The 14,940-nt window shown below is 35.6% G+C and overlaps 1 protein-coding gene across 1 annotated transcript; it reads right to left on the reverse strand.

The window, feature by feature from the left end:
- Positions 1 to 391: 391 nt before the first annotated feature.
- LOC139351104 (cysteine and histidine-rich domain-containing protein 1) lies at positions 392 to 13,697 on the reverse strand. Its single transcript, XM_070992787.1, has 11 exons — positions 13,229 to 13,697; positions 12,518 to 12,567; positions 12,372 to 12,428; positions 11,698 to 11,852; positions 11,313 to 11,416; positions 9,912 to 9,964; positions 9,113 to 9,183; positions 8,556 to 8,658; positions 7,989 to 8,108; positions 1,161 to 1,223; positions 392 to 1,022 (listed from the first exon to the last, which is right to left on the reverse strand). Exons 1-11 carry the CDS (start codon positions 13,290 to 13,292, stop codon positions 600 to 602), a joined length of 1,263 nt encoding a protein of 420 aa, XP_070848888.1. The 5' UTR covers positions 13,293 to 13,697; the 3' UTR covers positions 392 to 599.
- Between the last annotated feature and the right edge of the window lie 1,243 nt (positions 13,698 to 14,940).

Raw genomic sequence — 14,940 nt, forward strand, 5'->3', positions numbered from 1 at the left:
ATCTGAACATGCTTGTAATTACACCACGTACTGTATCTTTTTTGAGTCTTCGCTTGTAGTAAAGCTGGCCAGTGAGTAATACAATGTAGGTAGTGTTTGCAGATGAACAATAGGTTTATATTAATGAAAAACGGCGCGTGGAAATACATTTCAGCCTGACTCATAAGCTAAAGGTGAACCGTTTTTACGTAGCTGCAGCCTCTAACACCAACGGATGCTCAAATGACTCATTAGACTTTTAAATGAATCATTAATCTTAATCTTCTGCTGAATGCCAGCATGTGATGGATAATAACTGTTTATACTGCTGATGCAGCCGTTTAGCCATTGTTCATTTGAGACAAAGACAAAAAAGACAGAAATTGAGACAGTGAGAAGACTTTATTTTTTTGTATTGACCTTTCATACAGATGTGCCTGAATACATTCACATCACTATTTCAAGCATTATAATTAAATAAAAAATGTGTCCAGTGTTTGTCGATTAAAGCTTCAGGAACTTGTTAGTAAAGCTTCAGGGAAGTTGAATCTAATTGTTTTAGAAATAAACCGCTGCTTTATTTCAAAAAGCAATTTCAGTTCAACAGCTTCACTAATCAGTTACTCAAGCTCTGGCATGTCTTCGTATTGTCCATCTTCCTCCTGCCTCCTCTCCTCCTCCAGCTTCTTCCTCTCCTCCTCCGCCTTCTTCCTCTCCTCCATCGCCCTCTTCATCTCCTCCTCCACGTCCTTCCTCTTTACATCTTCGCTTCTCTTTTTCTGCTCATCTCCGTCCTTCTCCTGCGTTTTATTCTTTGGCGTGTCGTAGGCCCACTCCTCGTCCGAGTCGCTGATGTCGTCGTCGTCGATGTCCCAATCAGGTTGATACGACTCATTGGTTTCGGCTGAGTCCTCCACGGGTTCAGGCTCAGGTTTGTAGTTGGGGTCCTCCAGTTTGCCCCAGGCCACCTGGTCGGCCTTGCGGAGGATGATCTCCACCTTGGATGGGACCATGTTGATCGAGCTCTGTTTGACATTTATCACCTGAAGGTAAGACAAGTCAAAGGAAAGAGTTTGATGAAAATTTGCTTTATGTTCAGCTGTTACAGAGCACGCCAGATTCTTGAAAACATTGGATTGTATTAGCAGCAGGTGAGCTAATCACTGGTTGCAGTTACTCACGCCCCAGAAGTGGAAGTCTCTCTTGAAAATCTTACTGTCCTCAAACTGGATTTGGCATGAGAGCTACAGAGGATGAAAATAGACAAATAAGGAAAAAAGTGAGCTAAAAAAAATGCAAAAACAATAAGCAAAAAATCTGTTACTAATACATGTTTGATTTTTTTAAGCAAACCAACTTTCCATATCTGTAATGAAAACTAAAAAAAATAATAATAATTTTTAAATTTTTCCTTATTACTAAGGGAAAAACAATCCCGTAGTAATACATGCTTGTTTTTTAAGCCAACCAACTTTCTCTATCAGTGATAAAAACAAAAAAAAAAACTAAAAAACAATTTAAAAGCCAAAAAACAATCCCATAGTAATACATGACTGTTTTTTAAGCTACCCAACTTCCTATATCAGTAAAAAAAAAAAAAAGAATTTTTAAAAGCCAAAAAAAAATCCCTTAGTAATACATGCCTGTTTTTTAAGCTATCCAACTTCCTGTATCAGTAAAAAAAAAAAAATAACTTTAAAAGCCTAGAAAAATCCCTTAGTGACACATGCTTGTTTTTTAAGCCAACCAACTTTCTCTATCAGTAATAAAAACAAAAAAAAACTAAAATTTTTAAGCCAAAAAAAAATCCCTTAGTAATACATGCGTGTTTTTTAAGCTTCCCAACTCTGTATATCAGTAAAAAAAAAAAAAGAATTTTTAAAGCCAAAAAAAATCCCTTAGTAATACATGCGTGTTTTTTAAGGTACCCAACTCTGTAATCAGTAAAAAAAAAAAAATAATTTAAAAGCCAAAAGACAGTCCTTTAGTAATACATGCATGTTTTTATGCTACCCAACTTCCTATATCAGTAAAAAAAAAAAAAAAAAAAATTTAAATCTAAAAAAATAAATCCCATAGTAATACATGCTTGTTTCTTTAAGCTACCCAACTCTGTATATTAGCACAAAAAAATTTTTTTTAAAAAGCCAAAAAAAATCCCTTTGCAATACATGCGTGTTTTTACGCTACCCAACTTCCTATATCAGTAAAAAACAAAAAACTAATTTTAAATCTAAAAAAATAAATCCCATAGTACTACATGCTTGTTTCTTTAAGCTACCCAACTCTGTATATTAGCAAAAAAAAAAATTTTTTTTTAAAAACCAAATAAAATCCCTTAGTAATACATGCGTGTTTTTTTTAAGCTACCCAACTTTCTATATCAGTAAAAAAATAAATAAATTAAAATCTAAAAAAAAAAATCCCATAGTAATACATACTTGTTTCTTTAAGCTACCCAACGTCCTTTATCATTAAAATTTTTTTTTTTTTTAATTTAAGCCAAAAAAAATCCCTTAGTAATACATGCGTGTTTTTAAGCTACCCAACTTCCTATATCATTAAAAAAAAAATACAAAAATTTTTAAGCCAAAAAAAATCCCTTAGTAATACATGCGTGTTTTTTAAGCTTCCCAACTCTGTATATCAGTAAAAAAAAAAAAAAATTTAAATCTAAAAAAATAAATCCCATAGTAATACATGCTTGTTTCTTTAAGCTACCCATCTCTGTATATTAGCAAAAAAAAAATTTTTTTTTAAAAAGCCAAAAAAAATCCCTTAGTAATACATGCGTGTTTTTAAGCTACCCAACTTCCTATATCAGTAAAAAAAATAATATATTTTTTTTTTACTTTTTTAAATTTATTTTTTTAATAAATTCTAAAAAAACCACGCTTTTTTTTTTTTTTTTACTGATATAGAAAGTTGGGCAGCTTAAAAAAAAACACATGTATTACTAAGGGATTTTTTTTGGCTTTTAAATTTGTTTTTTTTTACTGATATACAGAGTTGGGTACCTTAAAAAACACGTATGTATTACTAAGGGATTTTTTTTGGCTTAAATTTTTTTTACATTTTTTTTTTTTTTTGAGTAAAAAAAAAAAAGCGTTTTTTTTTAAGCTACCCAACTTCCTATATCAGTAAAAAAAATTTAAGCCAAAAAAATCCCTTAGTAATACATGCATGTTTTTTAAGGTACCCAACTCTGTATATCAGTAAAAAAAACAAATTTAAAAGCCCAAAAAAATCCCTTAGTAATACATGTGTGTTTTTTTAAGCTGCCCAACTTTCTATATCAGTAAAAAAAAAAAAAAAATTTAATCTAAAAAAATAAATCCCATAGTAATACATGCTTGTTTCTTTAAGGTACCCAACTCTGTATATCAGTAAAAAAATATAAAAAAAATTTTATAGCCAAAAAAAATCCCTTAGTAATACATTCGTGTTTTTTTTAAGCTACCCAACTATCTATATCAGTAAAAAAAAAAAAAATTTAAAAGCCAAAAAACAGTCCTTTAGTAATATATGCGCGTTTTTACGCTACCCAACTTCCTATATCAGTAAAAAAAAATAAAAAAAATTTTAATTAAAAAAAATAAATCCCATAGTAATACATGCTTGTTTCTTTAAGCTACCCAACTCTGTATATTAGCAAAAAAACCCATTTTTTTAAAAAGCCAAAAAAAATCCCTTAGTAATACATGCGTGTGTTTTAAGGCAAGGCAAGGCAAATTTATTTGTATAGCACAATTCATACACTAGGCAATTCAAAGTGCTTTACAGAAGCATAAAAATCATACATTTTGATTAGAAGAGAACAAAAAAATAAAAATAAAATACAATTAAAGGAAAATTAAAAACAGACACCAGTAAAAGACAATAATTTAGCATTTAAAATGATTAAAACCATTGAGCAAATACATTTACTTTAAGTAAAAGCTGTAGCAAATAATAATGTTTTCAACCCTGATTTAAATGAGCTGACACTTGGTGCAGACCTCAGGTGTGCAGGGAGAATGTTCCACAGGTGAGGAGCATAATAACTGAAAGCTGCTTCACTTTGTTTGGTTCTGATTCTGGGAACACACAATAGACCTGTCCCTGATGACCTGAGAGGTCTGGATACTTCATATGGGGTTAATAAATCAGGAATATATTTTGGTCCTAGACCATTTAATGCTTTATAGACCAACAGTAAGATTTTAAAGTCTATTCTTTGACTCACAGGAAGCCAATGTAGTGATCTGAGGACTGGTGTGATATGGTCCATTTTTCTGGTGTTTGTAAGGACTCGTGCAGCCGCATTTTGGATCAGCTGTAGTTGCCTAATTGATTTTTTGTTTAGGCCAGTAAAGACTCCATTGCAATAGTCCAACCTACTGAAAATGAATGCATGAACAAGTTTTTCCATGTCTTCTTTGGACAGACAACCCTTGATTCTGGTTATATTTTTCAGGTGGTAGTAGGCTGATTTGGTAATCAGCTTTAAATGGTTGTTAAGATTCAGGTCCGAATCAATAATTACACCAAGATTTCTGGCTTTATCTGTTGTTGTCAGTGACATGGAGTTAAGTTGAGCACTGATCTTTGACCTTTCATTTTTGGGGCCAAAAACAATCACTTGCATAATGCATGTCTTATCTGCATTAAGCTGAAGAAAATTCTGGCACATCCACTCATTGATTTGATGAATACACTCACTCAGTGAAAGTAAGGGACTGAAGTCATGTGATGACACAGATATATGAAGTTGTATATCATCTGCGTAAGTATGATAAGAAATATTATGATGCTCCATAATCTGAGCTAGGGGCAACATGTAGATATTGAAAAGAAGTGGTCCGAGAATGGACCCTTGTGGCACCCCACACATCATCTTCTTTCGTTCAGACATATGCTCACCAATTGACACAAAGTAGTCTCTATCTTGTAAATAGGATTTGAACCAGTGTAGTACAGTGCCAGTAAGTCCCACCCACTTTTCCAGTCTGTCAAGAAGTATGTCGTGATCAACCGTATCAAAGGCAGCACTGAGATCTAATAATACTAAGACTGAGGTTTTGGAAGCATCATTATTCAGATGTATGTCATTTAAAACTTTGATAAGTACAGTCTCAGTGCTGTGGTGTGGACGAAATCCAGACTGAAATGCATTAAAACGATTGTTCTGCATCATGAAAGCATGTGTTTGTTGAAAAACAACCCTTTCAATAATTTTTCCTAGAAAGGGAAGATTTGATATTGGCCTGTAGTTACTTATTACTGAAGCATCCAGATCAGTCTTTTTTAGCAGAGGTTTTATTACTGCAGTTTTCAAGGCCTGGGGAAACTGACCGGACTGAAGAGAATTATTTATTATCTGCAACACATCTGGAGCTATGCAATTAAAAACATTTTTAAAAAAGTTTGTTGGCAGAGTATCAAGGCAGCATGTTGTGGATTTTAACTGTGATACAGTTTCTGTCAGTTGGGTATCTTTTAAGGTACCCAACTCTGTACATCAGTAAAAATAAATAAATTTAAAAGCCAAAAAAAATCCTTTAGTAATACATGCGTGTTTTTTTAAGCTACCCAACTTTCTATATCAGTAAAAAAAAAAAAAATTAAATCTAAAAAAATAAATCCCATAGTAATACATGCTTGTTTCTTTAAGCTACCCATCTCTGTATATTAGCAAAAAAAAAATATTTTTTTAAAAAGCCAAAAAAAATCCCTTAGTAATACATGTGTGTTTTTAAGCTTCCCAACTTCCTATATCAGTAAAAAAATAAAATAAAATTTAAATCTAAAAAAATAAATCCCATAGTAATACATGCTTGTTTCTTTAAGCTACCCAACTCTGTATATTAGCAAAAAAATTTTTTTTTTAAAGCCAAAAAAAATCCCTTAGTAATACATGCGTGTTTTTAAGCTACCCAACTTCCTATATCAGTAAAAAAAAAAAATTAAAAATTTTTAAGCCAAAAAAAATCCCTTAGTAATACATGCGTGTTTTTTAAGCTTCCCAACTCTGTATATCAGTAAAAAAAATAAATTTAAAAGCCAAAAAAAATCCCTTAGTAATACATGCGTGTTTTTTTAAGCTACCCAAATTTCTATACCAGTAAAAAAAAAAAAAAATTAAATCTAAAAAAATTAATCCCATAGTAATACATGCTTGTTTCTTTAAGCTACCCAACTCTGTATATTAGCAAAAAAAATTTTTTTTTTGAAAAGCCAAAAAAAATCCCTTAGTAATACATGTGTGTTTTTAAGCTTCCCAACTTCCTATATCAGTAAAAAAATAAAATAAAATTTAAATCTAAAAAAATAAATCCCATAGTAATACATGCTTGTTTCTTTAAGCTACCCATCTCTGTATATTAGCAAAAAAAAAATATTTTTTTAAAAAGCCAAAAAAATCCCTTAGTAATACATGTGTGTTTTTAAGCTTCCCAACTTCCTATATCAGTAAAAAAATAAAATAAAATTTAAATCTAAAAAAATAAATCCCATAGTAATACATGCTTGTTTCTTTAAGCTACCCAACTCTGTATATTAGCAAAAAAAATTTTTTTTTTAAAGCCAAAAAAAATCCCTTAGTAATACATGCGTGTTTTTAAGCTACCCAACTTCCTATATCAGTAAAAAAAAAAAATTAAAAATTTTTAAGCCAAAAAAAATCCCTTAGTAATACATGCGTGTTTTTTAAGCTTCCCAACTCTGTATATCAGTAAAAAAAATAAATTTAAAAGCCAAAAAAAATCCCTTAGTAATACATGCGTGTTTTTTTAAGCTACCCAAATTTCTATACCAGTAAAAAAAAAAAAAAATTAAATCTAAAAAAATTAATCCCATAGTAATACATGCTTGTTTCTTTAAGCTACCCAACTCTGTATATTAGCAAAAAAAATTTTTTTTTTGAAAAGCCAAAAAAAATCCCTTAGTAATACATGTGTGTTTTTAAGCTTCCCAACTTCCTATATCAGTAAAAAAATAAAATAAAATTTAAATCTAAAAAAATAAATCCCATAGTAATACATGCTTGTCTCTTTAAGCTACCCAACTCTGTATATTAGCAAAAAAAATTTTTTTTAAAAAGCCAAAAAAAATCCCTTAGTATTACATGCGTGTTTTTAAGCTACCCAACTCTGTATATTAGCAAAAAAATAAAAATTTTTTAAAGCAAAAAAAAATCCCTTAGTAATACATGCGTGTTTTTAAGCTACCCAACTTCCTATATCAGTAAAAAAAAAAGAATTAAAAATTTTTAAGCCAAAAAAAATCCCTTAGTAATACATGCGTGTTTTTTAAGCTTCCCAACTCTGTATATCAGTAAAAAAAAAAAAAAATTTAAAAAGACAAAAAAAATCCCTTAGTAATACATGTGTGTTTTTTTAAGCTACCCAACTTTCTATATCAGTAATAAAAACTAAAAAAAAAAAAAATTAAGAAGCCAAAAAACAACCCCGTAGTAATTCATGCTTGTTTTTTTAAGGTTAAAAAAAGTATTTGAAAAAAAAAAATTTGAAATTAAAATGCCAAAAACAATCCTTACTAATACATCCGTGTTTTTTAGCTAACCAAATTTCCATATCAGTAAAAAAATCTACCAAAAAATAAAAATTCACAAAAGCCAAAAAAAAAAATCCCTTTAGTAATACATGCTTGTTTTTCAGGTTTACCAACTTTCTATTTAGCTAGCGAGAGTTAGTTAAGGGTGCCTTATTAGAAAGTGGTACCAAATACTAAGACTTTCATCATTTTCATGATGAGCTATAGTGTTTTTAGAGACTGTCTTTGCAAACATGAAATATTTATTAACTTGAATGTGGAGGTTACCTCTGTGTGTGTGTGTGTGTGGGCCCATGTATTACTCATGTTGTGGGGACAAAATGCATGTCCCCATAATGTAAATCATTACATTTTAGGATGAAGACTAGGGTTAGGCAAGTCTCCAGAAAATGAATGTACGTCTATGTGATGTCCCCAAAAATGATGAAAAGCTAATGTATGTGTGAAACACTCACCACTGTCTGGTTGGCCTCTATGCAGGAAAGCTCTGGGTTTGTGTTCTTGGCGTAAATCGTCACAACAATGTTATTTCCTGTCTGGTGCCAATCATGTCGACACGCCACCTTCTTCTTGTCCTGCAAACGCACGCAAAGCTCAGTGTGACGCTCATGTTCCCCTCACAGGTTTCTGTTTGATTGATGATGACTTCTTTTAGGAGAATCAATCAATGATCCCTGTGAACAGTGAGCAGTTGACTTGTATCTCTAAGGTTTTATTTACCATCAGTCTCGGCTTAAATAGGTAGACAAAATATCCAGAATATTAATAATATAATATTACATCATAACTAATAATAAACACCTTGAACAGCGTTAGCTCAGTGTACATAACTGTGATGACAAATCACAGGCTTGTTCTCCTGTTTTGCGCCAAACTCCATACAAAAAAAGAGCGTTTTTAAACGTTGTTGTCATTTCTGCATTCCAGAGTTGTTTTGTCAGGTCATTTCTGGCTACGCTTCCTGCTAACTTGGGTTTGTTCTACCTTCCGCTCATGCAGCGCTCCCCCCAGGTGGCGTCTACCTGCTTTGGGACCCAGCGGTGTTTCCCTGTGGTGCAGCCCTTCTGGTCGAGGAAAGCGTTGAAATCTATTGTCTTTATGCAGCAGCAGCTCCAGTATTTATACCTGAATAAGAGGCAAATTGACAGAAGTTAGATAGAGCTCAGGAAATGGACAACCTGACTGATTCCTATGTAATGAAACAAATCAAGCGAGCGGCACTTTCCCCACATGAATGAGAGAAATGCTCTTAAACTTCATGTAATTCAAAGAGCAGATTTACTTCCAAAGTCTGTTTGTATTGTTGCAGATTTGTTTTTAATTACTGAGCTTTAATTAAGTGTCTGATCTTGCTTTTTTTCTGTTTTGGCTTTCATGTTTCTCGTTCTGCTAACATGGCCTTCAGATCCTGTTTTGTTTACGTTTCCCCTTTGTAGAAACGATCTAATTATGGTTTTGAAAAGAGAGTTATGCAAATAAAGATCGTAATTATGATTTTGTTCCAGAGGATTATGCATAATGTCTTTGTAACATCCGGAGTGAAGTGGTGCAAACAAGCAGCCGCGTTTCCGTGTCTCACCCCTCGTGGAAGACGGGACCTCCTGGGTGGTGGACGCAGACCTCCATGTCTGTCTCTGGGCCTTGAAATGTCTGAACAGACAAACACAATGACGATCAATAATGTGGAACAGATTACTTTCTCCTTCCACCATCATAAAGTCACCAGTGACACAAGTGTGTGTCATGATCAATAAAAATCAACATTTTCTGCAGAAGCTGGAACAGTGTTCATTATTTTACTTTAAAGATTTCACAATGACGCTGGGTTTAAACTATAATTGTTACTTATTTAGTCATGAATATATACTGTTACAGAAAAATACTTTCTAATAATACTTCAATTTGAAGTTTTCAGGAGCTGGAAACAGTCATACCTTCCTCAGTGATCTGGAAAACAGCATTGAAAACTATGCTAAGTTACATACACGATCTTAGTACAATGTAAAAACACTTTATGACTAGTAAAGGTCTTGTATTTAAAGTATTTAATTATGGTTATAAGGCAGAAAGATGAGCTTATTTCAACAACCTCATGCATCATTGGATTAAAGCTACAATATCATGTTTTTTAAGATGTTTTGTGTGTAAAAGTAAAGTACAAGTATCTTAAAATTCAGCAGCTGAGCTGAAGTCTTGGAGTCAGAACAGGTTATTTTTTATGTGTTTGGCCTGTTTTGGCCACTAGATGGAGCTGTTACTCAGCTTTACAATCAGGGGTGATGAACTGAAACACTGAGCAGCTTCAGCTTCTCTGAGGATGATGAAGATGAAGAAACACTCTCTTCGTCTTCATCATCCTTTGAGAAGCTCTCACTCACTGTTTTACATCCTGTGTTCTTGCATCGCGTCCCCTGCATGACGGCCTGACTCTCTGTGGGAAGAGGAGAGAAAAGGAAATCAGAGCAGCAGCACCTTCGTCATCGGGTTATGTTTTTGTAAAAAAAGAAATATTCCAAGTTAGAAAAATTCTTTTTCAACAAAAGTTTGGCAAACAGTGTCTTGGATGCAATTCTACATCAAACTCACACAAACACACAGAAACTCCTGATCTCTCGACCTGTTTTCAATGCGATGTTTCAAGCGTTTTCTAAAATAAAGCCTCATTTTTCTTGATTTCAGTCTCTTTTCTTGCCTGCAGCAATTTCTCAACTTGTCAGTGTCTCTTATTTTTTCCAGTTTCAACAAACAGATAAAAGTCTTTGTGTCGGAAACATGTTGAAATATCCTGCTGCTCTGGCAGGTTTTTCTACATGTGACAGAATGTGATGACTTGCTAATCCCTTTTAACATCGACTCAACCGAAAACAGCACAAAGTCAATACATTTAATGTTCGACCTCATCAGCTTCATTCATATTTACTGATATATCAGTATGATGATTGGGTATGAAAGGAGCATCCTGGAAAGGCTCAGCCGTTCACAAGCGAGGACGGAGCGAGGTTCACCACTTTGTGAACACATGATTGGATGAGGGATATGACTACATGAGCTTTCAGGTTCACCACTGTTCAACACACACTGCTAAACACAGACTAAAGCAAGACATGCTTTGAAAAAATCACCTTCATATCAAGTCATTTTTCTAATTAAAGTGTCATTTTGACGATAGCTGTCTTTGAAGTTTAATTTTCTCGTAAAACGCTGAGAAATGCGAGCGCGCAGGATAAATAATTCAACCTGTTTTTAAAAAGTTTGTTGTCTTGACACGACCTGATTTATTTTGTCTCGTCTTAAGACACAGAAGCTCCGTTTGAGAAACCTCCTCAAACAAAATGAATTCCTTGAAACATGATGATGATCTGTTTTCTTTATCATATTAATGTTCTGGGACTCATTTAAAGTCAGATATGATTGAATGTGATTTTGGTAACAGTTTATAATAAAGCACATATTAACCGTTAACTAGCTGCTTATCAGCAGTCATTATGAATCACTTATTAATGCTTTATTCTGCATGACTATCTTCAACTGGGCCATTAAAGAGTTTTCCCTCAATAACCTCCTGATTATTGCTTATTGATAGTGAGTAAAGACGCTGTTGTCCATGAATTATGATCTTATTAACCCAGAATAAAGCGTCAATAAGTGCTTTAAGAGGGCCAATAAACAGCTAGTTAATGGTGAATATTTACCAGATTCAAAGAGTTTTTTGTCAGTCAGAGGTGTGTTCAGGAACAGTGAGAAAGAAGGGGAAAAACCAGCTCCACACATGCACTGACCTTTACTCTCTTTCTCTGCTTTCTTGCTGATGTCCAGTTTCTCCAGCACCTGAGCCAGCGACGCAGACACTTTGTGTGGCAGCTTGGTCTTAGGCTCGTCTGAACTGCGCGCACACACACACACACGCACGCACACACGTTAATGCACAAACGGATGCTGGGAAATGAACTCAGAGGCGTCAGCAGAGGCGAGCAGACTGATACGTGGTGTTCTCCACTCAATTATTTATTCCAGGAAGGCTGCAGGCGGCCTCAGCCTCACCTCTGAGTGGATGCTTCTGCAGGAGCAGCTGCACGCATGTGACCATCGGAAAGGTGGATGCACAGGGACAAATTCCACTTATCTTATGCAAATTGGAAAGAGAAGTGGATTCCAAACACACACCTGGGTCGCTCTCTCTGCATCTTCTCAGCAGATTTGGGGCCCTGGTAGATGATCTCCTTGCCGTTGTTGTGTTTAATCAGGCCTTTGTCAGAGGACACCTCCGGCAGCAAAGGCTGCTGGGGCTTCACGTTGTTGTGGCGCCCGCGGGTGCAGCCCTGCGTTGGAAGCAGAGCAGTCAGTCTGGTTCACGGAGGAAGAAACTCAGCAATACTACACTGTGAAAATACTCTGCTACAAGTTAAAGTCCTGCACTGAAACTCTTGCTTGTCCAGCTTGTCCTGATCAATTAATCTGCTGATCACTTTCTGCATCGATCGATCGATCGATTGTTTGGTTTGTAAAAACAACGAAATTAGTGAGAAATGCTCTCACAATGACCCCAAAGTGACACCTTCACATTCTTTGTTTAGTCTAACAGTTAAAGTACATTCAAAATTTTACCTGAAGTACAAAAACATCAGCATCAAAATACACTTAAAGTACCAAAAGTACTCAGTGTGCTGACTGGCCTATATCATTGAATCATGATGTTAAAGGTGGAACTCACTTCAATTACTTGTTTGTAAGTTTTATCTAATCCTAATATACAATAATCTGTTTGCTGATAAAATTCTGTGTTTTTCATCTCAATCTGCCTAAAAAAGTACATTTTCAGGATCCTGAGCTGTTGTTACCTTGATGGAGAGAAACTCGGAGAAGTCTGTTGTCCTTTTCTTACAGCAGGACCAACCCTGGACAAAGACACACCGAAGAGACTTTTTTAAAATCCTGCTGAATAAAAGTCTTGCTTTTTATTTGTGTGCTTGTGTATTAGTTGTACCTTCAGAGCGTCATGAAAGATGGGGACACCTGGATGGAAGACGCAGGCATCTTTTGGGGGGATAAAGGAAGACACAGTGAGTCTTTAAATGGACGCTCAGTCAGCAGGGACAACCAGCTGTCCACACAGAGTTGACAGGTGTCCCATAAAAGGAAGCCGGTTGCTAGAAAGACTTCCAGAGCCACGTGGCCTGTGATGCATGCTAGGCTAGCTCGCACAGCACATACGGCAACTTATGTGACTTTTCCAGCTTTTCCCAGTAAACCCAGATCACTGGTTTCCTGTCCACCTGCTCAGAGGTCAAACCCTCAAACTCACCCACACTGCACACTGTAACTCGTCTCTTTGTTGTGAATTTGTGTAATTAACGTGTATATTAAGACCAAAAAACACCAATACATCTGGTCACAAAGAATACTTTCAAAATAAAAGCAGATCCAAGACTGAAATAGTGCCAGTGGTGGTCAATTATGACTTGCTATGTGAATAAAAATCATTTTTTCAGGGAAAATAGTCCTAAATGAAGCTTGCAGGTGCATTTTTGATCTGTTGAAGTTACACAAACTGAACCTCGATGAAGGAAATCAAACCTTAGCATCTGCTAACTCTGTAAGAACAAGACTGACGTCCACTGAGGCTTCATGTCCTCGATGAAAGCAGTCTGGACTGTCTGAATTAAAAGAGCAGAAGAAGAAACAGGGAGGATCTCACCGTCCTCGTTCTTGTCGGCGTCAAACTTGACTCCACAGCCTTTGTTGTAGCACAGCACAGCCATGTTGGCCTGTTGGTTTGGGGGATTTCTTCCTCACTGTTCGTCTCGTTTGGATGTCTTCCTCCTGCCCGGTGGTCTCCGGCTCTTAAAGCTTTGCTCTGACTTCCAGAAGTTTCTCCAGCCAGGCGGAAAGGAGAAGTCCAGGCGGGTGATCGCACTGTGGAGAGATCAGAAAGGAGAGGGGGTCTCTCTGCTGGTCTCTGGTTTGGGCCTTGCTGAATGAAAGATAAAAATAGCAGCTCACCTCCCTCCTCTCAGTTTACAGCTGTCACAACTTATCTGAGGGAGGGGGCTGACATTCCTCCTGCCGAGCGCTGGCTGTGACAAACAGGCCTGCCGTGGATGACAACTGCTGCATTTCTGTCACTTTGTTCAGAATCACGCTTTTATTTTCCCACGAGAAGCAGCCTGTGCTGTTACACCTGCTGGACGTTCAGCCAAGATGCTAAAAAATACATTTAAATTCAGGCATTTCCAGATTTCAGGACAACAAGAGTCAAATCAATGTCTCAGTCTGAAACCACGAGCATTAAGTGTTATTGACCCGCAGGTCCACTAGAGGACAGTGTGTCAGTGTCACGTTTTGCCTCGACTAAGCATGAAGGTGCAGTACCAGCAGGGGGCGATAATGTTGGGAGCAAAGGTCAAACATAAAGAGCGAGCAAGTTCGCGCATGTAGGACGTCAGAGTGGAGGGATCAGTTGATCACATGACGTCAACCGAGGAGACAAGAGCTTGTGTCAACACCTGCGTATGGAAGTTAGCATATATATCGTACTTAACTTATGTTACTTACATGACACAAATGAAATGTCACGTATTTAACTTAAAAACGTAAAAAACAAGTCATATACGTAATTTCGCTTACATAACGTACGTAACTTCCATCACATACGTTAACAAACTTATGTCACATACTTAACGTAACAAACTTGTCACATATGTAAAATCATGTACATTCTAAACTTACCTCACATACGTAACATAACAAACTTAACTGACATCAAACACAATGTCATGCACATTGACATACTTAATGTACATCATACTTAATGTACCCAAATTATGCAACTAACGTTCTAAATCAAACTACGATCATTTCCTAAACCTAATCAAGCAGTTTTGTTGCCTAAACATAACCACGTAGTTGTGCTGTCTAAACTTAACCAAACTGCGACGTCACCTGAAGTGTTGTCTTATTGTGAAAGTGTGACCGGATGTTGTACATTTATCACTGCTAACGTGACCAACATGTTTTGACTTCTAGTTGAGGAAAAACGTGACTCTGACACGTTGGGTGGGAAAACTTCAAACTAAAACTTACAATTACCACTCATCTCCAGTACGTATTTACTGTTTTTACTGTATATATATATATATATATGTATATATATATATACACACACACATATATATGTATATATACATACATATATCCCTGCTTGTTGTGACATGGTGATTTCAGATACGTTTACCAGCCTGGTCTGATTTTTCTGTTGCAGCAACAACTACAGCTCTCCCACAGTGAGGGATTAAACGCTCCCACCTCCTGACTCCCACCGTGCTCTGAATAATGAAACTGCTTGTGTACATTTGTTCCACAATCACATCAACGGGCTCTCCGCGGCGCCAGGGGTGATGCATTTAAGGG

Source organism: Chaetodon trifascialis, chromosome 23 (assembly GCF_039877785.1).
Source record: "Chaetodon trifascialis isolate fChaTrf1 chromosome 23, fChaTrf1.hap1, whole genome shotgun sequence".
Taxonomy (NCBI): Eukaryota; Metazoa; Chordata; class Actinopteri; order Chaetodontiformes; family Chaetodontidae; genus Chaetodon; species Chaetodon trifascialis.